The sequence below is a fragment of the Melanotaenia boesemani genome, chromosome 4 (assembly GCF_017639745.1).
Source record: "Melanotaenia boesemani isolate fMelBoe1 chromosome 4, fMelBoe1.pri, whole genome shotgun sequence".
NCBI classification, from domain to species: Eukaryota; Metazoa; Chordata; class Actinopteri; order Atheriniformes; family Melanotaeniidae; genus Melanotaenia; species Melanotaenia boesemani.
This window is the reverse complement of record NC_055685.1, coordinates 35,756,303-35,780,434: the sequence shown is the minus strand read 5'-3', so window position 1 is coordinate 35,780,434 and position 24,132 is coordinate 35,756,303. Positions and strand designations below refer to the sequence as shown.

The window sequence follows — 24,132 nt, the reverse complement described above, 5'->3', positions numbered from 1 at the left end:
TAATGAGTTAGTGCAACTCTAAATCAAGAACGTGTGATTATGTGAGAGAAGCATTTGTGCATTTAAGTGGTGCCAACAAATGGATCTTTTTTTTATTTTGCTTTCCAAGCTGAAAGCTCTGGGTTGTTAGGAATAACTGAAAAGTCTCTGCATAGCTATGAAGTCACTAAGTTACAGTCTTCTGAAGTGATGGAAACATGATAGCCTGTGCGTGACTTAACTCAGAAACAGGCGTTCCTGTACTCAACACTGGAACATTGAGGCAGCCTCCATAAATCTTAAGAGGGCAAATGTTTGTGCATGTATGCACACGTGAGACTCCAGGGTGTTTACTTGAGTAGCTGTCTCCAGGTGTGGATGTACAAACAAACGTACCTCTGTCGTGGTGGTGCCAGCCACCGGTGTAATAGTCCTGCAGGACCTGTGGAGAGTTCCAGGTCTCCAGCAGATAGTCCACCTGGTGCTGCTTCCTCCAGGTCAGAGACTGGCACAGTATCTCCCGTGCCTTATCTATGTTGAAGTCTCGGGCTCGCAGGAAACGCAGGATGTGCTCATCTTTGGGGATCTGAACAGAAAAAATGGAAATTTGTTCAACTGTAAACAAATTTGTGAAAACACAGTTTTACTTAAAGCCTGAAAACATTTTGTCTATTACTACTGTCAAAGCTTTAACATTGCACTATCATCGCAATATAAATGTTGAAATTAGAACTGATGACTTAATGTTTGACTTTACATGCACCAACTGGTGGAAAAAAGCTGAAGTCTGATGTTTTTCCTTTAGAATCAAGTATTTTATACCACTGTAGAATATTTGAGTTGGAATTTGCAAGCATGCAACTTATAAAGCTTGCATGCTTTAGATACAGCCTACTATGCACCACCATTTACTCAGCATTTTACATGGTATGCCTTTTCTTGATCTGCCTCCACCCAATCTCCAGACTTGCATTATTCAAACACAGACTGAAGTCTTTGTCCTCTGGAGTTATTAAGAATCCCTAAAGTCCAAACTGAAATGGGAAAGAAGAAGTTTAAATATGCTGCTCCCTCCTTTGTGACGAGCTGCATAACCAGCTGAATCTGAAGGAGCAGATCTCATTAAACAAATTCAATGATGCTGTAAATAATTTGGTGGCAGGAACATCTGTCAAGCAGACTATAATGGCCTGGTTTGAATCTGAATGACTAATAATATCACGTTTTGCAGTTTTCATGTCCTTCAGTTTTGATGTATATGTCGGTTGTCTGTAATTCATCAATACAATATAAACTGTGTGTATCTTGCGGTGTATAAATCATGTAAATTGTGTACTGATGTGTAATAATTTCTTATTGAAGTGCAGCCTGTCTCAACCAGGATGCAAGAGTTTTATTTTTCTTGGTTAAATAAAAACCAAATTAATAGATAAACCTATGAAAAATTAAGAAATACTAACCCACTGATGCATGAATTATAAAAAAAAAAAAAAAACGGTGCCTCATTTTTTCCATGTAAATTTTACTTCTACAACAATTTTATTGTATTTATTTATTCTTATCTATTCAATTATGTAATATAAATATTCTATAAAAATATAGCTTCATCATGTTCTTGTCCTGTTAATCACTGAGGCAAACTTGGTAATTATGATGCATGCATGTATAATACATTTTATTTTATATTTATTTATTTGTGAGTGTATTGGTGTATTGGATGACTCACTAATGTACACTCTTTAATAGGCAAATACACCACCCACACCCATGCTTATACTAGAAAGCAGCTTTTAAATACATGTCCACTGTAGTGGACGCATTATGCATCAAAGGGTTAAAAAAAAAAGGACATTACCTTTCCCTTGTGTGTCTCCTGAAGCCATTTGCGAAGTCTGATCAGGCAGCTCTCCTGCAAGGGGGTCAGGTCACCCAGGTAGCGTTTAATATAGTCAGCATCCAGCTTATCTGCAAAGAAAAAAAAATAATCCAATTCAAAGTTTCTTCAAAACAGAAACTTAAATGCTAAACCCTCAGTGTGCCAACAGAGGTGTAGGCCCCTGAGTTAGGCTTTTAACCCCTAAACTGCTCCCCAGATACCACAACATGGCAGAGTACTGCTCTCTAGGGAAAGGGGTAAAATGCAGAGCCTGATTTCCCAATCAGGATTAATACAGAACAAAACTCAAAATTATATGGTATATCTAATGTGCAATATGCCTCTAAAACCAAAATAAACTATTTCTATACAGATTTTTAATTTTGTTTTAAATCATATTCACTTAATTTAGCTTTTCCACAAAGACTGTGGACAACTAGTAAAAAACAAGTGAATAAGAATACAAGTATGAACAAACCTTCAGGTGTACCAGCCAGAATATCTGCAAGGCTGTCCGCCTGAAGTCCACTGCTGTCCAGCTTTAAATCCAGTGAAGCGCCATCTTTAGCATCGGTTGTCGGTGGGACAGAAGCAGCAGCCATGCTTGAGTGTTTGGGGAGGACAGGTGGGCTGGCAGAGAGGCTGTTTGGCCGAGGGGTAGCAAGGGAAAGAGAGGAAGGAGTCCAGCGGGGGACATAACTGATGCCCTCATCTTCTAGCTGCTTCAGGTAGAACTCTATAATTTCTTTTCCCTGTAAGGAATCAAAGAATTACGAGAATATAGATTTAACAACAATAGTTGCAGTGTTTTGATATAGATTTTATTCATTTTAGGATGAATTATTTTCTGTTGAAATGGAAGGTAACCAAAAACAGAAAGATAAAAGGAATGGATGCAGTCAGTATAGCTCACATACATGCTAAATGAAGGATGACTCATTGGGATTGTAATAGAAGTGTCTGCCTGGACTCTGCATTTTCATTTGCACAAGCTCATTTATGCAATTACAGAATGAGATGACTCATGCTTAAACTTTATCGGGCTTGCCAATTTCAGTTCCCTATAATACATACAGTAGCTGTTGTAAGCAAATGTTTGTGTGAACACAAAGGGAATAGAAATAAAATGTGATGTAAATGTGTATACACACACCTTTTTGATACTGCTGGCATACTGCTTCATAGCAATCTTTTCCACTGTGCTCTCAAAACCAAAGAAGGACTTGATATCCAGGCTGGCGGTCTGTTCAAAACATGTCCAGTCCTCATTCTCTGGGTGGACCTGTGCCAACACACCAAAACACACTGCATCTTTTACTGTACACACATAAAGAGGAGAGATGTTCAAGTTACCATGGTAACCACACAACATGCTTCACTAGATGATGACGCACCAAAAGAGCAATTTTCACACTGTGCACTGTGAGTGGGAGTATGTGTGTCAGTCTTTCCATGTAAAATTAGTCAATGCTTTACACGACCACCTTGGAGTTAACTAGGACAAAATATAAAATTAGAAAGATTTAAATGACCCAGGAGAGTGATTTTATACTAATAATGATGAGACTGACATACAAAATTAATCTTTAAAAAGAAAAAAAAGAAAAAAAAGACTTTTAGATTTATTTTGGTGTATTCCATATTGTAAACAAATATTCATAAAAATGCTCTTTTACCAGCCTCAATAAGTTGATTATTCTAATAAATCAAAAGTTAAATGCATCCTGAAGGCAAAATGCTGGTAGCTTCATTACACATGACTACCAAATTACTTCAGCTTCAGCCAGGTCCATTAGCCGTCTAACTGAGCTGTCCATGCTGGTTACTCTTGGCACAGCGAACTCAAGCACACAGTAAGAACCTCTGCACAACCTTGGAGCTAAAATTAGCACCATAGTTGGTAGAAGGCTAATGCAATGTGCTTGACCTCATTAACACATAACACATCCGTTCAGGAACGAGCTGCTCTGGAGTCAGAGTTAAACGTGTGGAGTACAAGAGAGGGGTTGGGGAAAAGGGAACATGTACTGGTTTCTAACCAGTCATCTTGAAAAGCCAAAGGACACAAACATCAAAACTGATTAACAAAATAAATCAGGATTTGCTTGATTGTTCATATTGATAAATGTAAAGTTGTTAGAAAAAAAACTGTATGGGTCATGGTTCAGGGTTGGATTTTTTCCATCTACTGAAACACAAAGGTGTGCTAACAGCAGCGTCAGGATGAGTTGTAAGCTACTGACCGAATAGCAGCAGGTCTCGTGGATGATGACCCTGTTGGAAAAGGTCTCATTGTGGGACTCAATGTGCAGAGTCCTCTCCTTTCTGTTCAGCGTGTTTTTCTGAATGAAGTAAACGTAGTCAACACCTGCAATCTGAAAACAACAAACAAAATCTCGTTATTCCTCAAAGTGGTACAAAGTAAATTAAAGATATAGCTGCAACGCAGCTCGGTATTTTACATGAACATTTCTAAAGATTAAAAGAAGATAACACACCCTTTTGAGAAGGCGGGGAGCATCCACATCCAGGGCACAGCGGCGTTCGATCCTGTGGGCGGAACCATCCTCACTGGTCTCCTCATCCACCACGTCACTTGCAACAAACATGGGGATGAGGTGACAGGTGGGGAAGCGGCGTTCATAAGCCTAGAAGAGAAAAGAGGATCAAAATTGTAAGTTGAAGCAGCATTTTTTAAACCAGATAGATCTTTTTACATTTATACTTATTTTCATTAAATAAAGTAACAAATTGATGCTTTCATAACTCCTTTGTCATTTCTCAAAGGATCTCCGCTGTCTGACCAGCGTGTGGTGGAGAGGATGGTCGGGATATCCATGATGGAAACCAGTTAGTTCAGTTTGTACCCAATGATGGAGCCAGCCTTCATTATAAGTTTGTTCTGTCGGTTGGTGTTGCTGGTTCTGATGCTGCTTCCCCAGCACACAACAGCAATGAAAAGCACACTGGAGACGACAGACTGACAAAAGATCTCCAACATCTTGCTGCAGACATTGAAGGAGCTGTCTCAAGAAGTAGAGCCTGCTCATCCCCTTCTTGTACACAACATCTGTGTTGGACCTCCAGTCCAGTCTGTGGTCGATAGTCACTCCCAGGTCTCAACAATCTCCACCTCCTGCTCAATGGAGGTAGAGTAGTCCTCTTCCTCTAGAAGAATTTAACGAGAAACTTTGTCTGTGGTAGGACAGGGTGCATGTGGTGGTGTCAGAGTTTTTAAATCCCACGTGTTTACATTTACATATTTTTTTCTCACTGTTAAAACTATCCACCCACTCAAGACCAGCCTTTCCAGCACCTTCATCACATGCGTTGTGATGAAGGTGCTAATGTGGGAATTATGACAGAATTAAAAGGTTTATGATAAAATGAATAAAAGGTGAGGCTTCTACTCACCCCGTTACACAATATCCAATGGAAAACATGTCATGTAGTCTTAAGAATGGGTAGAGAGGAAAACTGTGCTGCAAGAGGCCAAAACAAAAGCTCCTTCAGCTGTGTAGGGCTTTAACTTTTCACTCGGGCCAAGCCACATCAGACTTAGCTGAACTGCTTTTCAATTGCTTTACAACAAGGGGCTCGACACATAACAGCAACGCTTTGGATCGTCACCAGGATACATAAAACTTGAAAATGCAAAACATAGGCAAACTAAGCTCTGTGGCAGAACCCAGCCTGCTGTTGTGTAACGGGGCCTGTCTGGAACAAGGTGCAGCAACAGCACTTATATCTTCAGGTTCCATCATCTCCAGTCTTGATCTGATAGCCAAGTTTTACAAACTTGGCAAGTCTAGACAGAAGGCAAATCTACATTAAACTGTGATGCTGGGGATGACCTAACTGAGCAACATCAAGCAAGGTGTGTGTACCAGTAACAGACTACATTTCAGTCACTGTTTAAAAGAACAAAAAAATAGGAAAACAGACAATAAAGCCTATTCCAGTGTAGGAGAATGTGGCACAGCCTCTTCCCTAAAACTGGAAATGTTTGATAATCATGTTTCAGTCAGAGAGAGAACATGGACAAACCAAGAAATCAATGAAAGAGCAAGACTTGTGGATTAATGCAGTGTGTGTTAGCTAAACAAAGAAGCTGTGTTCGGTCAAGACTTGGACAACCTATACAGGATGGCTTGAGTTTCTTTAAACACACCACAAAGGACTGGTGTGAACTAAGACTAACTAAAGAAACAGAAAACTTGATCATTTTATATTGCAGTAACTGATGCATATAAATGCCAAAATAACAGCTCAAATTTATCACTTGTTTGGACAAGATTTCTTATTCAGAGCATTCCCACATTAACTATGAGTTTGGGTGTTTAGCATGGAGAGCAGCAGAAGAAGTTGTTTTGTCTCACAGCAGGCAGTAGTGTTCAGGCACTCCTGGCATCTCGCTGCCAGGGCTACAGATCCACTCAGCTGCCCACTGTCCACTGACTGAATGCTGAGCTCTGTTGTTCAGCCCTGATGCTCTGGAACACTGGGTGTATGGCTTTGTCCTGCAGTCAGCACAACAGCACTGACTGTAAACATCAGTTAGACTCACTAAAAACAACCATAGATTTACCACAAATGAGTGGCTGTATGAACTATCTTCACAATACAGTGAACTAAATAACCTTTTAAAACACTCAGACCAAATCTAGTCCCATCTGGCTGCTGCCAGAATTAAATTAAATTGTAAATGTAACATTGGTTGATTATAATGGAGAGAATTGGTGAAAAAAAAAAAAATTTACAATACATATTGTCTTGAACCCGCATTTTAAAGGACGTTCATGCAGGTCTTTGCGATAAGAAGCCTGAATAAAACAGCTCAAGCAAGATTTGTTTACAGACTTCTAAACAGGTCATATCATGAAAATACACAGCTAAAAGGAGGTGAGCCAAATCAAAGTAAAAATTCAGGTCACATTCATTCACATAATTACACAAATCTATGCTGACAAGCAATTAAATGCTGGCAATCAGTGTGGAACTGTGTGACACTGATTATCTTTTCTAACAAAGAAGTATCGCTCACTGGGAGGACGAGATGTTGATCTACATCATCAGGTATGTTCTTTTAAATATATTCATTCATTTTCTGAACCGCTTGGTCCATTAAGGGTCGCGGGTAAGCTGGAGCCTATCCCAGCATTAATGGGTGAGAGGCAGGGTACACCCTGGACAGGTCACCAGTCCATCGCAGGGCCAACACATAGGGGACAAACAACCATTCACACCCGCACTCACTCTTAGGGAGAATTTAGAGTCATTAATTAACCTAACAAGCATGTCTTTGGACGGTGGGAGGAAGCCGGAGTACCCGGAGAGAACCCACGCATACACGGGGAGAACATGCAAACTCCACACAGAAAGGCCACCTCCCTCAAGGTTCAAACCTCCCCCCAGCTGAGATTCGAACCGCCGACCTTCTTCCTGTGAGGCTGCGGTGCTAACCACCATAACACCATGCAGCCCCTTTTAAATATAAGAATATATAATATTCCCTACCACACAAAAATACATTTTCAAATTACTTCTGTTTTAACACCAAATCTAGTTTATTAAAACTTTTTTTTCTTTTACATTATGGTATTCCTGTTATAAATAAACCAGTTCAATTGTTTTCATTCCAGTAGTGGAACCTTTACCCTCAGTGACTGAGGCATACAATAGAACTGGAGTTGTCCAGTAATTACTGGTACTTCCCAAAGAACATTACAGTAAGCAAAAAAAAAACACCATCTCCTGCAGGGTTTAGTTGAACGGTTTCTGATAACCATGACATTCAGAGATGATTAGGTTAGTTCATTATTTTGGAGCAGACATCTGATATTAGCTTCAACTTGGTTGGACAGAGCGAGCTGCCAGCTGACGTACAGACCGTCTTTTTCTCTGAGAGCTGTTGCACTCAGTTTCTGAGCATGAAACATGATCAGCAGCTGTGTGTTTTTGTAATGATAACTGAGCTGTCTGTTGAAAATATGGGTGTGGATTCAGCTTGTGTGGAACTGGAGCAGGTAATACAATATAAACACAATTATTCTGTTCATACAAACTAGGACCTGATGGATATTTAACTCTCCCACTCTATTCAAAATTCTGTTAGCGGGTTTTTCCATCCTTGTCAAAAGGGTTAAAGTAACCAGTCAAAACAACCATTAAACGTTATTCATTTGTCCTCCTGTCGATGATTCCTGGAATAAAAGGTGTGGATGAAAAATAATCCAAATAGAAACACCACCACAGTAGGTTTGATTTTGCACTGAATTGAATGGCATGCACAATAGAAGCAAAATCTTCTAAAATAAAATCCTATCAGGATTCCAGCCAAGTTCAAGGACCATTGTAAGAAAGAGTGTAGAAACATTTCCCCCCTGTCACCGTGGTGATGGGATATGTTGGGCAAATCTCAAATGGCCTTGCCATGAGTAATAGCTCCTGGGATTTGGTTGAAGACTTAATGTGCTTTCCAGTGGTGAATGAGGAAAAAATATCAATTAAAAAAAAAAAAAAAAAAAACACACAATAGATGGCGACATGATTTCTTCCTGTGTATGCAGGAAGAAATCGTTTTCTAGTTAAGGTCATTGGTATGTAAAAATAAGACCCGTTCTACTCAGGAAGGGAGATTCAGGAAATCCATGAACTTGGAAAACGACACAACACAAAGAGCTATGTGTTGCGTGCGAATGTGTGTTGTGTGCTATCTGGCAAGAAGGCGTGAGTGCTGGCAAGCAGCCTGGGAATAATCTGTACTGAAGTTGTGTTAGAGAAAATATTTTAACCCTAACCCTGATTAAAAGTTTTAGCAGAAGCAAAGTAACAAGCCTCGTCCACCGTACTCGATGTTCTGTAAACAGAACAATATAATTTCTGCCCTATATTTCTGAGTCAGGCTTCTTAATTTAGAAAGGTGTAACAGGGAAAATACAAGCTAACATTTCTAATGCCATGTAGTTCACATGTATATGACAAATCGTGGATCAAATCTAGACCAATTTCCAAAATCTGCAGAAAATGGCTTTAGTTCTTTACAACATACCACAAAACAAAAAGTTCTATACTAAATGTCAAATAATCCCCTCAAAGGCCAAGTAGATCTAGAAAATCATGATGCTATGATTTTCTCAATTTAAACTTGTACAAAAACAAGCTGCAGCTAGTATCAGCTAAGAGTTAAATGTTCAGGATCATCACGTTTTACAAAAATGTTAGCTTTGTAGCTAAGGGCAAAATTATGTTAACATGTCATGCTAACCAGTTTTTGTTCAGTGACACGCTGCTATGGACTACAGTTCGCTTTAAAAGAAAAAAAAAAAACAAAAACATCAATTTTATTAAGTACATTGTCTCTTAGAAAAGACCATTTCCTCATCTGGGAAAGGTCTTTTGCTCTCGTCTTCACACTTCCAGAGAACTTGTCCACCTTCCTTAGAGGCCGAGTCATCTCTGAAGCCTATGAAAATGGTTGTGTAACAGAGACAACAGCTGCCCAGAGGTCAGTCTAAGCTATTTTTAATCGTCTGACTGGGAAAGTGGGAACATTTAAGTCAAGGGTACTTTTAACATTAGGATACTTGAAGAGGACAGCTTAGGGATTCAGTCAAAACAAAGCAGCAAAGGCAGTACATCATGTTATAGTGCAGCTGTTAAGTTTGGCTTCACAAGAAGAAATTGTTCAGAAAACATCTGGTAATTTTCTATTTATAGTACATTTAGTCTCAATTTGTTTTCCTTCTTTAACCTCTCTCGTAGCCCTTCAAACACTAGCCTGTCGGCAGCCCCAAGCACCATCAATTATACTATTAACAGCTTCTTAGGAGTGTGTAACTCTGTGGGGTAAATTGTGATTGATATCTTTGCCTTTACATGATCTGCATAAGTTTTCCAGGCATTTATATCCCTTCCTTGGGTTTACAATCTACTCCCAAAATAGTGATTTTTTTCTGAGACTATATGGTAAGTCCACAATGAGTGATCCACGATAATGTGAATATCACATTTTCATCGTAAAAAAAGGCAAGGCAGTTTATTTGTACAGCACATTTCATGTACAAGTACTTTACATAAAACAAAGGCATTACAGATATTTAGAAACAGTAAAAGGCATCAACAGATAATCACAATAAAATAATAAATTACATTAAAATGATTACTATGACTACTATGTTGCCAAGATACTTCTATTTTGACCTTGAAATTACGATGAAACCACTTCCGTCAAATTTGTTTTTGGCGCAAGACCAAAAACCAGGTGAAATTGAGATGGTTCCTGGCTTTCAAATGTTCTTGTGTGCTTGGGCCCTACGATACCAAGCTAATCTGTCTCTCATTGATCAGGGGCTTCTTCACAGCCTTGTAGGACTTTAAGCTATGATCTAAAAAGTCGGCCACGTACAGTATGGGTTGAACACTGGGCATTAGGTGGGGTTGACCACTGCTACTGAAGCTCCTGTGATATCAATCGACAGTTTTTCCTGCATATGAAAAAATGCTTGGACATCCAGATCTGTGTTTGTCTTCCAAGCTGTTGGGTTGTCTGTGTTCCTGTAGTGTGAATCTAGAGCTGGGCGATTAATCGATAAAATCAATAAATTGAATTTTCCATTTCTGGATTTATTTTTATGAAAATCGGGATTTTTTTCCATAGTTAGTTAGCAGCAGACTTAGCCCTCCCTCCACAGCAGAACGGTGTTGGTCTGACAGATTTTCAGTGAAGTGACCCTTCACTCATGCCTGGATTTAGATGTGCGTATAACTGCAATAAGAAATGCTGCTCTCTATGAGATGCAGAAGCCAACTTTAGCCCACAAACCCTAGTTAAGAGACAACCTTCATCAGGGGAATTATTTCTGCAGTGGATCCTGTATGATAAGGATCCAGATGGAAAGAGATCACGGATGCATTGTGTCGCATATTTCAATGTGAGATGTGAAGTCGTTTATATGGTGGAAAAGCTATGACATTATATGCTTTATTCTTGCTGGCATTTATCTATATAAACAAATAAATGTTTTTAATAAGTTTATTTATGTTTTGTAAAAGAAAAGAAAAAAAAAAACGATTAAAATCGGAAATCGGATTTGGTTATAAAAAAAATCTGGGATTTTATTTTTAGGCCATATCGCCCAGCCCTTACTGGCGAGCTGGCAGCAGCTGTAACCTCCCTGGCTGAGAATCTGTATCTTTGGGTGTGTTTCCTACATTAGGTTTCTTGTTTTAGCAATTTTGTCTCTGAAGAACTTTTAAATGTGTTGGAGAGATACAAAAATTGTGTCTTAATAAAAAGCATGGCCTTCATTGGTAGATGGCCCAATTGACCCAAAACTCAAAATTTCTTCTGTTTTTTTTAATGGAACCATTTTAAGTTTGTAATGCCTTTTTTAGGATTTGATTAGTATTTTGTCTGTGACTACTAAAATTAATTGCACTTGTGATTCTTCAGGCAACATTTTATGCATGTGATGTCCGAAATGTGATGTTCTACCACAGTATATAAACAGGCATGTCCTGTGTCTATAAATATCCCATAATGTCATGATCTTAAAGCATCTCCAACGTGGTTTATTTAACTACCAACAGACTACAATATCCACTGTGCTTCAAAACTCTGGCATCTCTAAATCGACTATTTAATATTTAAACTCAAAAGACCCAATTCATGTGCGTAACAAATATGACCACCATTGACGTAAGATACAAACAAAACCTGGCTTTGAGCGAGTTCTACTGGCATGACTGTGACGTTAGTGAGAACGTGTGTGGTGGCAAAAATCATTAGGTTTTCCCACCCACCACCACCTCAGGCAACTCTGGGCCTTAAACTGTCAGAAACATCATTACAAGGGTCGGGATCACACGTTACATGGGTCATATGTGGAATTTTGATGGGAACTGTCCTCTACGTGTAAGCAAGTTATTTATTGAACTGACTGGGTTGTGTCTGATGTTGCCTGCAAATCAGGAGCACAAGAACAACAGATTAGTTATCCAATTGTGGCCATTAATGAGCACGAGAACCAGGCTGCTGAAGGACACGCAATGTCATGTTCAGTCATTACACAAGTGGTCACAGATGCACAACTGGCTTCAGAAAAAGACGGTCTTGATGCAAAAGGTAATTGTTTATATAATTATAGACGTAAACATGAGAGAATGAAACCCAAGAGTAAAATTCCTTAAAGTTTCATTGGAAAGAACAAAAGCAATAAATTAACAAGATTCTTAAAAGAAAGCAGTGATGTTATAGAGATAACTTAAAACTTTTGTTTGTTTAAAAATTGGCATGTTATCGGGGTGAACGTTTACAGATAATCATCAGCAAGTTTTAATTCAAGCAAGCATGACTTAAAGTTTTCCCAGGAACCAGTAAAAAAAAAAAGAATAACCTCAGTGGTTTTACAGTTGAAACTGGCCGATAATAATCTACAAATAAACAAGAAGAGAACATCTTTTTAAGTAGTACAGTTATGGGATTTAAATTCCTCTACTTGATTCCTTCTATTGATTACATTACCATCTTTCCTCCAGATACATGTGCATAATGTGCACACAAAAAAACTGCAGATTACGAACCAAAGGTCTTCTTGTGACAATAATGGATTAATACTAATAATTAGATTTATATTGCACTTTTAAAGGCACTCAAAGTCCATCATATTGAATCCAGTGTTTCCCATACTATTATATTAGGGAGGGCGCTCACCCCTCTGGAAGGTCAAATTATTTAAGGTTACCTTTCCTCTAGAGCAGCTTTATACTTGTTTTTTTTATTTTATTAATACATTATCTTATTTACACAACAGCACCTCATTCCCCACTGCTCACTATGGAAGGGCAGTGTTCTGCCCTGGTGCACAAAGTCCAAGCCGGAAAATACGTTTGCATCACCATGATTGACCACGATTAATTGGAATATCCGTGTAAGTTTCAGAGCCCAAACAAGTCTGGTCCACCGGGAATTTCCCTATGACTCATGTTACCATTTAAACTAACATATTCAGACAAAGCCCAGGGATTATGAGTGGATGGTAATATAAGGATAAGTAAATAAAAACCTTGAGGAAACAAATCCTGTATAAAGAGCTTCCAGTTCTCCATAGCTGGGCCAACCAGTTAAACAACTTGACTGGGATGCTGTGGCAGTGCTAGCACTATGTGTAAAGTGCTAAACATGCCATTAGTTGTATAACAAACTGATATCTTGAAAAATGCAGTCACATCTAAAAAAGGAAAATTAAGATGCTGCAATATAAGAGGGTAGTTGTGGTAAATCAAAATTAATCACAAGGGCAGAGATGAAAATAAAAATGACTTTTTCTTAAAGCTGTCAAGACCAAGAACCTCCAAGACAAGGGTTAGACTTCATTAGGGGTAGAAGAGAAAGAAAACTCCAAAGTGAAGATGAAACAATAGAGCCTTTGGTCTCTGCATACCATTTCACCCACTTTTCTTCTTCCAGTAAGCTCACTGCTACAGCATGTATTGTAATGGCAGAACTGCCTAGAACAGCAACTCTGAGGGAAGCAAAGCAATCTGCCGATTACACAGACCTTACATAAATGTAGGGTCCTAAATATCTGGTGTGCCATGCTTAACTTAAGTGCAAGGTAAGGCATGACTGGATGTGTGTGCACAGGTAAGCTGAAAGCAGTAGGATATCTGTTAGACATCAAAAAGTCATCCAGCGAGGAGAAAAAACGCTCACTTCTAAGTTTTGGGTTTTTTTTGTTATTGTTGTTAACCTGGGTTATGTCATTCTTAGAATGATGAACCAAACAGAATCTGAGTAGGTTGTCCCCTGATTTCCTCTCTTTGAAGGTTTGTCACAAAGCACATCTAACTGGAAAGATCTGTTTTGGCTTGGTAACACCATGGGATCCCAGGAAAATGTCTGGGTGTCCATCCACAACGTATGGTCTGCGTGACCTGTTTTCAGGTAAGTATAAGAACACGGGTGGATGGATGTCATCAAACTTATGTTGACTAATGTAAGAATAAAGAAAAAATAAATAAAAATGAAAAGAAAAAGCTCTCAAATATATATACACACATGTGTATATGTGTGTATGTGTTTATTTTGGCCATCAATTGTACCCAGAAAGCAGGTTAACCAAGCCTTGTTCCACATTTGACATAAAAACTAAAAAAAAAAAAAAAAAAAAAAAAAAAAAAAACAGATTTGGCTGTATGTACATATGTATCATTAAAAAACATGGAGGGAAGCATGTGCATTGACTGTCACAACACTCACACTCTTCTAACGTCACCATCGTTGCCACTCAGGTCTGAGTCACTATCCACTGCAACACCGTGAGATGACTGCAGTGTAACGCACGCTACAGGCTTGACTGTAAGAGTGTGCGCACACATTCGTTTGAGTCTTGCAGAGGGAAACAGGCTGGGGGAGGGGTGAGACTGTGGCAGCATCTCGACCTTGCTGCAGCAAAAAGAGTGAATGAGTGTCCTGGTGATCAGTGAATGAAATCAGGTCCAGAAATTCCACACAGGCTACTGGAGTCACGTGGCAGTGGCTGTCCAGTGGCATGGTGTACGAAAAGCTCATCTCCCCAAAGCAGGCCATAACTTCATTATTTTTAGTGAATTAGAGAATGCAGGCAAAGCCCTGACAGCCTGACTCTGAGATGGGGATGATAATGATGGGAAAAGCCAATGATAAAAGAGTAATTAAATAGAAAAATGCAAAAACATTTCATCAAAGCATGTCCACAAAATGGAAATTTAAGTTGAGTTAACCAAGTTCAATTTAAGTTAATCAGGTTTCATCAGTGTTCACTCTTTTATTAAGACCATGCCATAACAAATTCTGTTAAAAAAAGAGCATTTGCTGTAGAGACAGCCACGTCAAAGAGAGAAATAGAGTGGTGCGAGTCACAGACCAGCCAACAGCTCAGAGACCGATTAAAACAATGCAGTAAAGCTTAGGATGCTTTTGCAGCAGAGATTTGGGCGGTTACAGCCTTAATCAGACCTGAGCATAAGTGGGTCAGGACATGGTGGGACGGATCATCACCCTGGCAGGGCCATGCTGCATCGAGCCAGGCGAGAAAGAGAGAAAGGGGGCAGTGGGATGAGCCAAGTTTAGAAACATTGTCATGGCGATAAACACTCAAACTAATGAGCTTGTGAGTACAAATTTTGAAAAGACCTGCTAGGGACAAAACAAAGTCTGAGCTAGCAGTAGCGCTGGGACACTTACTTTTAAAAATCTTTGACATTAAAATTTGTTGTAGGAAATATACAAGTGCCCTTATCTTTGACAGTTGAGTTTTTGTGTTTTTATTTAAACAACTGATGCATCTAATGGGCACATGTACTTCAATGAATTAAATCTTTTTATTTTTATGTTGCATGAAAGATGCTCAGAAATATTTCTGGTATAAAGCCGACAGACGGTTTCTGTTTATATGACTTGCTGGCCAATGTTTCATGAACTGGTAACACAGAATCAAAAACAAAAGAAAAGAGCAGTGCAAGATAGGGCACGCCATGGAGGGGAATCAAATACAGAGTTGGTTATAAGTAATCAGTTGGCACTGATCCATGAACACAAAAAGCAGAGTAACAACAGATCAAAAATAAAGCCTCCCAGCCAACTTTCACAGCTGTCCACGTGGACCAGTTTGACTAAAACAGGTTTTATTTAAAAAATAAAAATTTATTAATGATCCTGGTTCAGTAATCCTGTAGGTATCTTTATTCGGGCACAATAACATGAAAGACATTGAGATGAGTTATAGAATCAACACTAGGCTTCATTAATGAACCCTCAGAAATAGCTTGTTGTTCAGAACAATAATAGGTTCCAGCCTCCTTTTGTGTCGTGTACATTTGTGTAAAAAAAACTAAGATTAAAGTGTGTAGTTCATGATTTAACCATTTAATTTCATTCAAGTTGCTCAAGAGGTACTGAACCAATAAAATTTGTTTGGCCAAATATGTACAAAAAATTAAATAAAAATGTATTCTGAGAACATTTAGCAGATCATCCACAGCTTGTACATAACCCACTCATTTATGAAAGAAAACATTTCATTTCTAAAAGTATAGCTTCTGTATCAATTTCTGTTTCTAAACAATGACAAGTTAAAGGAAACATCCCCTGTTGCTGAAGGTGCCTACAACCCCAGCAGACACTACACTAACATGACACATCCTGTTCCTTGCCCTGCAGAAACTCCACTGGGATAGGGGCAGGACTAGAGCACTTTGTCCTTGCAGATTAGTCACATACCCAAATGTTTCCATGGAGCAGGTTATGCTACCAATAAGCTTTAATTTACATTATTACCTCTTTGTGAGCATAGATATTAAACTTGGACTTGTGGGACCCATGGTAAAGTTATTGTCTATTTAAATTAGTGGACATATACTGTTCCACTGTGTATTCATGCTTGTTTTTCTTTTCTCCTCTTGTGAATACTAAGCTCCTTTATCTGCTGCTGTGTTCTAGAGGCTGCTGTCCCTCCAGGCCGGTAACAACAGGAGGAGTGTTGTGTTGAGCTTTTGACATTCCAGTGAGACTCCCTGAGGATAGACTAGAGGTTCTGAGACTGGATCACTGCGATAATGGCAGCAACAGCAACAACATCAACATTTCCTGTTACTGAGAGGCAGCAGCTGTTGAAACAAGGGCTACTGTGGCTGAGGGTGTTCTATAGAAAAAAACTAAACTTAACTGAACTTCATGTTTGGGAAAATGTAAAGTAAAAGCAAATGTGATGGTTTAACTTATTATTTTGTACTAAAAACTGTGTTGTTAGCCATGTGCAACACTTTGCACCAAGAATATAAACCAGGGATCACCAACTCCAGACCTCTAAGGGTCACTCTCCTGCAGGTTTAAGAGGTTTTAGATGCAACCCTCCTGACTCGAATTAATGGTTCATTAGGAGGCTAAACTTGACAGCAAGCTCTTAAGAGAACCATTTATTTTGAATCAGGTGAGTGGCAGCAGGGAAACAAGTAAAACAGGTAAAACCTGCTTTATCCCAATCACAGATTTTTGTGAAATAAAAACACAGAGAAAAATGTGACTAAGTATCATAAATTATACAGAATCACGAGCAAACTTCTGGAACTTACTTAATTCTTAAAAACATCCTCATACCCTTCAAACTGTGTGTACATTCTGCCACTGCTAAGAGTATTGATATTACCCCTCTAAAGAAGGAATGGGGATGGCTGCATGTGAAGGGCATGTCCGATCCAAGCGTCACTAATGCAACAGTACATTCAAGCCAGGCATATCAGACAGAGGTTAAAAAACTTTGATAACACCTGTCAGTGAGCCGAGGGGCTCATCAGTGGCATGTGAAGAGTCGCTGCATTTTATCTAGATTAAAGGAAAGCATTCACAGGCTTTGGAAGAGGAATGCAGAGCATTATTTTTTTCCTTCAAAATAGTAAATAGATATTTCAAAGACATGACAATATTCAAACAAAGTCCACTGGAGACAGAAAACCAAATTCCTCAAAGCAAAATGTCTAATATAATTGCTCAACCAATGAAAGTGTGAGACCATATTTCAAAGGAATCTGAAAGAAGAAGTGGGTGCAGGAATAATAAAGCTGAACGGAGCCATGGGGTAGTACAGCAATACTTATATTACTTAGAACTGTCCTGCAATGACTGCATGAAATGTAAACCATATAAATATAATGACATATGAAAATGTCTAGACATGAAGAAAGTCTTTTCTCTTCGGCACATTGCTTAAACAGTACACAGTACATTATGTCCGTTTCCAACAAACCCAGAATGTTGCTATATGTTATGTTGCAATGGTGGCAGAACAGCTATAGAGGAAGTGAGAGAGGTTGCACCAGCTTTTCAAGAAAAAATAAAAAAGAGCCAGAAAGTGTTGTGATGCACCATTAGGTCTGCTCTGCAGTGTCTGTAAAAATACTGCAGAGAAATTTCACAGAAAAGTAAAAGGGGTGGAAATGTACATTATTTTCATCATTGCTAACATATAAATCAGGCACAGATTCGGATCATGTTACAAGATTATGACACATCCTTAAGTGTTACTGCCTTTTTTCTGAAAACATCCAGTTTTTTTTTTTTTATTTCAGATTTGTTACATTTACAAAATGTCACACAAGGTGGGTCATCTCCAGCTTACAAATCACACAAGTCTGCCAGGTTGTTATTAGTGTTTCTCCCCCTTTGCACCATGTGAATACTTATTATAAGGTACCAGATCTCTATTTATAGCCATCTGTTTGCCCGCTGCACAATCCAGCCTGTGCTAAGGAGATTTAGTCTTCCTGCAGCCTCCCCGGTGCTAGCATAGAAAGCTGATTTACATTTAAAGAAAATAGCACCTGCCAGGAGCTTGGTGTACAAAAGCAACTCATGGCAGAATATTGAAGTGAATCAGTACCACTGCCGACTAACTTTCAAGTCATTCATATAAATTTAAACAAGTTTAATGAATTAATTATGTGACAAATGAGACATTTTAGCTGAAACGGCCAGTGGTATAAACAGGACATTAAATTCTAACATTTACTTATGCTCTATAAAACAAATACATAACAAATAGCAGCTGAAGGCAAAAAACTTATCAGTCCTGAAATCATACTTTCTCATGTGATAACAGTGAATGTATGATAAAGAAGGCGTTTCTTGAATTTTCTATAAGAAATAGGCATATAGCATAAATAATAGAGAATTATGGGTTGAAACTGCATTAAAATCTGTTCTTTCACTGTCTCCCAAACTCAGTGTTGTCAAGGTACTACACCAAGAAACTTTACAGTACGGGGGTTGAGACAGTGTTTTCCATTTGCTGGCTGCATTTAGCTAGAGAATCCTATCTAACATCCACCAATCCAACAGCACTTTATTAAAAACTGAGCGTAAACAATGCATAAAAGACAAGAAACAGGGACATTAATGCAAGGAAAGCTGCTAAGAAGTTAAACGAGGAAGAGGACAAATTGACACGAGCACTCAAGCTTCAACTTAGACAAAAGCCTACAGCAAGCCAGTTGGCCTCTGAAAGCCTTGCAAGGCACTGAATTTTTTAATGCTGCAAATGGACTACTACCAGAGTCTTCTGCAGGACCTCTTATTAGACATAACAGCACAGCCATGTTGTATATTTACAGGTTGAGAATGCAATGTACAGCACAATGATTTCACACCTCTGTGAGCAATGAAGAGTTTTCAGTGAAAATAAAAAGCTATGTAAAACCAAGGAGTGCTTTGTGCTTGAAGGTAGAAAACACAAATGCATGGTGTTATCCTGCTGGCTTGAGAATCACTAAAAGCAAGAAATTTATTTAAAAAAATCTTCAAGTAATTTTATTAGGCTTGTAGATGTGGGAGTGTGAAGTAAGTGACACCACGATCTGCCTGCAAAGACAGCACTCTGAATACATGATTCAGTGACTACCTTTACAGAGCGACCTTTGAAGCGCCCACTCACCACAATTACATAACTCTACATCTATGGCATGCAAAATTTATGCAGACAAAAAGTTGACAGTGACTACAGGTAAATACACTTACCGCCATCACAAGCTCAAAAGGATGCTTGTACACCCGCACAGGTGACTGATACTTCTGCACCATGATGGGGATTACAGTAACACCAACAATCTGGACAGAAATATAAGCATATCAATCAGAAAAGAAAGAATAAGTAATAATTACAAGTTATTTTTTAACGGTAGTAAGATTAGGTGTGCATCTAATTTACTCAGTATTTTAAGAAGAATCTTATTCTGACAAACAAAGGTATATAATTTAAGCTGCATCTAGCTCTATCACAGGAGACTGGTGTGCGTTTAGCTTAAGGTGTGTTTGTCTGACGACTGAAATAATGTCAAGTGCTTGTGTTTGCATGTCAAAACAAGAAGACTGTACATATGAGCTGCAAAGGGGAGGTCTCCTGAGCCGTAACCGAAGATCTCAGAAATGGATCCAGCTTTTCATGCTCATTTATCACAAAGCTCTACAACTACAATGACCTTTCACTGCAAACTACTGAGGCTATAACTAAACCAACAGCTACACATCACAATACAACACAAAATGAATAAAAAATGCAGGTTGTGCCCATTTTTTTAAAATGTAAGTAATGCATTTCACATGCCAGAGCGTTTGAGTTATTCTCTGGCCTATTTTCAAATGCCCCAGATGAAAAAGTATGAGACTGTAAGAGAATGTTCCAGATGTTAAACCAAAGGTTGTACTGTGTAGCTTAGACTTCAAGAGAGTGATTCTACTAAGCATGCTGTTACATGTCTGTAATTTCAGCTATGCTGCAGGAGCATGTCTGCAAATAGGAGAGCAAAGTAACTTAGGATGAGTACAGTGGCTCTGAGGTGCAAAGCACAATGCTATGAGACAAAACCAAAAACACTGCACCACTGGAGAGAACACAACAACAAAACAATTAATTTAAATGTTCAGTTTTTCTTTTTTATATTCTTGTGCTTTTTAAAAGTAGTTTAAACCATATTTTTTATCCTTGCTAAACTACTTTAGTCAGCTCTGTTGTGTTTGTTCAGTGATGTTTTTTGCACCTCAGAGCAGAAATAGAACAAAACAGGCAGAGTACAATAGCCAAGCTATGAGGAATAGTAACTATCAGGTAACCACTGTTTCTTCTTTAAACAACACATTACTGCTGCAGTAAATAATTACCGTCATGATTCAGCATCAGTCAGCAACTTCAAAAGCATGACAACAAACAGACAATTACCTAAATATACATCATGAATCCTTAATGGCATATTTTTATACAAGCCACTCAGCACAAGTCTTCCTCGTGTTTTATTTTCTCATGTTTGTTCTTCCTTCCCTTCACTTTGATATGAATTTTCCTAATTGTTTTTCAATTAGTCATCTTACTCCCAATGTTTTGAACTGTAAAATGCTCATGTGTTTTAGTTTGCTTCAACTGTCCCCGAAACAAGAACCAGCTGTTGTTTTTAAACTGGTTTAACTGAACCCAACAAGGAACACATGAAAAAAAAAAAAATAATCTAGTTTGCGTATCGTGTATTCAGGGGACTTTTTTCTATATTTCCTCCTCCATTTATTTTCCCTAAATGGAAATGACATTGTTACAGTCAGAATAAAAGATAAGAAAAAGGGAAAGAAAACGAGAATTTGCCATAATATATAAAGAATAGTCACTGTAAAGAGTCATTGCTTATGAAAAATTAAAATAAAACTGCTTAAAGAACAGTGTTTTACGCTCCTTTTAGTTGTTAGATGTATGACAGAGAAATCTTTAAATGCCATAGATTACAATTCTTGGAAAGGTAGTACCTTGTTAACGTTAGCTAACACAATAACAGTTTTAGCTGATTTAATTAAGCTGGCAAGCTAAAGCTAACTCTGCAAACCGCTTTAAACCTAACACTATTTTAATAACTGGTCCTTACCGGTGATTCAAACAGACAAATAAATTTGGGCTGGTCTCGTCTGGTTAGTCGGTGTTTCTTCTGGAAGGGTTATCCGAGTGAACTGCCATTCCCTCCTCGGCTCTTCACTTCGCCGGGTTCGCAGCTAACAGTTAGCTCGGTGGTGCTAGCTGGCCATGTAGCTGGAATAAGAAGGAGGAAAGGAGCTAACCGTATAAGAAATCTCTTCAGAAACAAGCCGTTGCGATTAAAGTAAATATCTCCCAACAGCCATTTGTTGAATGACGGTTTTGCAGATGAAGTGTGGCCACCGGAGGACAGCGGCTGTGAGCCCTCTCCTCCTCCTCCTTCGGTCATGTATCTGACCCGACGCTGTCGCTCCTCCCCGTTTTGGGAGCTCAGTTTTTTTTCCACCTCTCAGTGCGGCGGAGTGCTGCGTTCATAAAAACCCACCGCCTGACCACATCTGTTCTTCTGAAGGACAAACAGAGAGGACAGGCACCAATGAGCAAATCTAATGGCCAGACCGAAATCAAATTAGCTCCTAAGGTAATAGAACATGACATGAATAACGCTGCAGACAAAGAGGCACACAGATTATTTGCAGTTTCATTATGCAACCAGCTCAGCTGCATCACCAGATTAATGTAATATGTTTCCAGGGCAGTGAAATAACTCTGGGGTGTGTGTGTGTGTGTGTTAAACTGTAAATCTAAAGGTCATAGATAAATGGCTGCCTATACTCAGAAGGGAAGAATAATATGGAACTGACTTGCACATGACTTCTGTACACTGCATCCATATTTAATTTTATTTCCAAACTGATAGGAAATAACTATGAAGGGGAGTCATAACTAAATAAATACCTTTTCTGAAATATAATTCCAAAATGCCAAATAAACTCTTAGGAATGACATTTTTTTGGTCTGAAAAATTCATGCTGAGTGAGCGTTTTCAGATTTCATCACCGTACCAGTTTAATTCATCCTCTCCATCTTAAACTCCACCCAAGTTTAACTTCAGACCTCACAGTCACCCCCCTTCTTTTTGAAAAAATAAATTTGTAGCTTTTGGTTCTTTTCTGGGCAGTTTTTAAAATGTCATTGTTCCATTGTTCATCCACCACTAAAGAAAATTAATTTAGACCCTTTTATTAACAACTGAGCAGTCTCCAAATTATCTATCTTACATAAGGTTCTGGAGAAAGTCATCAACACAGTTCTTATCATTTCTGAGTGATAACTTTGTTTTAATACTTATTTTGTAAGCAGTTTAAAGTCTGTTTTTAGCACACTTTATAGTACAAAGAAAGCCCAAAGGATTGTTTAATTGTAGTTCTTTTAGATTAAGTGCTGCCTTTGATAGTGTTTATCAAAAGTTCTTCCTCCATTCTTAAGAATCATTAGTTGGAATTAAGAATTTGTCTCTTAGCTTATTGTGTTTAAATATTTTAGGATTCATTCACACCAGCCTTTTTGATTTAAATCCTAGTCTGCTTGCTTGTGAAGTTTGCTTTGTTTGGGGTATTTTCTTGTGAATGCACTGGAAAATACTGATTAGAATCCAAGAAGCATGTGGATGTGCAAAATGTGCAAAATGAAATGTAAGAGAAACAATGTGAAAACCAAAATAGAATTTAAAAAGTAGAATAAAATGGAAAGTGGATAGAAGCAGCAGGTAAAGGCTGGTGTCTAAGCAGCTCTTTCCTGTTCTGCCAGAGGTCACTTATTGAACGGAGTGATGAATGTGGCAGGAAAGATTTACTGTATCAGCCCGTATGACATGGAGCATCTCCGTCTGGTAGAGAAGGAGCTCCGCTGTCTGACCAGCGTGTGGTGGAGAGGATGGTTGAGTTATCCATGATGGAAACTAGTTTGTTCAGCGACCTCCTCTCCACCTCAGTTTGAAAATTGTCCAGTTTGTACCCAATGATGGAGCCAGCCTTCTTTATAAGTGTTCAGTCGGTTGGTGTTGCTTGTTCTGATGCTGCTTCCCCAGCACACAGCAGCAATGAAAAGCACACTGGAGACGACAGACTGATAAAAGATCTCAACATCTTGCTACAGACATTGAAGGAGCTGTCTCAAGAAGTAGAGCCTGCTCATCCCCTTCTTGTACACAACATCTGTGTTGGACCTGCAGTCCAGTCTGTGGTTGATGGTCACTCCAAGGTCTCAACAATTTTCCTCTCCTGCCAAATGATCTTCAATGGGGTTAAAGGAGACCCCTTCATCCGCAAGTCTGTCACCATTTCTCTGGTCTTGGTGATTCCTGTCAGTCCACTCTACAACCCTGTCCACCAGCTCTCTGTACTCCTCCTCCCCTCCCTTTCCTATACACCCAACAACAGCTGAGTCATGAGAGAATTTCAACCTTGGTCCAGAAGAATATTGCATCCCCAAACTGGTCACCAATCGGATCGAGTCTAGCGGACTATCCTGGTGTGAATGCACCCTTACTGGACTCTAAAAGACTTTACACCCTAACAGCTCAGCTGACTTGTGGCATACTGCAAGCCTCCCTCTGTTCTCTATTTACATACTAACTCTTGGTCAGCGTGTTTAATAACATAATGTAAATTACCATTTTTTTTTGCTAATGACACATGATCAAAATCCAAAGTGTATCAAGCATTTTATTATTGTGATATTGTGGATATCCATCTGGTTTAACTTACCTTATCCTTTTGTCTGGTGGTAATCTGAGCTGGGTTTTCTGTGTGTGCTCTCAGGCTACACAATATGTACCAATGATGCAGTAATGACGCACTACAAGATGCTTCAGATCATAATCAAGGCATGCCCTAAAAAAGGACAGGTGGACTGGAGTCAAGTTGTGCCAGCCCACGCCCTAAAATAAAT

At 38.8% G+C, this 24,132-nt stretch overlaps 1 protein-coding gene across 3 annotated transcripts in view; it reads right to left on the bottom strand.

The window, feature by feature from the left end:
- The window catches only part of si:dkey-237i9.1 (SEC14-like protein 1), a 32,096-nt gene extending 10,452 nt beyond the window's left edge, over positions 1 to 21,644 (bottom strand). For 2 of the 3 annotated variants that reach the window (XM_041982517.1, XM_041982519.1), the window contains exons 1-8: positions 21,293 to 21,644; positions 19,407 to 19,496; positions 4,354 to 4,503; positions 4,099 to 4,230; positions 3,009 to 3,137; positions 2,334 to 2,607; positions 1,835 to 1,944; positions 376 to 565 (exon numbers count right to left, since the gene is read on the bottom strand). In XM_041982517.1, coding sequence (XP_041838451.1) covers positions 376 to 565; positions 1,835 to 1,944; positions 2,334 to 2,607; positions 3,009 to 3,137; positions 4,099 to 4,230; positions 4,354 to 4,503; positions 19,407 to 19,469 — 1,048 coding nt within the window. In that variant the 5' untranslated portion in view covers positions 19,470 to 19,496; positions 21,293 to 21,644. The remainder of the gene's footprint in view (positions 1 to 375; positions 566 to 1,834; positions 1,945 to 2,333; positions 2,608 to 3,008; positions 3,138 to 4,098; positions 4,231 to 4,353; positions 4,504 to 19,406; positions 19,497 to 21,292) is intronic. The other variant, XM_041982518.1, reaches the window with a different exon arrangement.
- Positions 21,645 to 24,132: the final 2,488 nt, after the last annotated feature.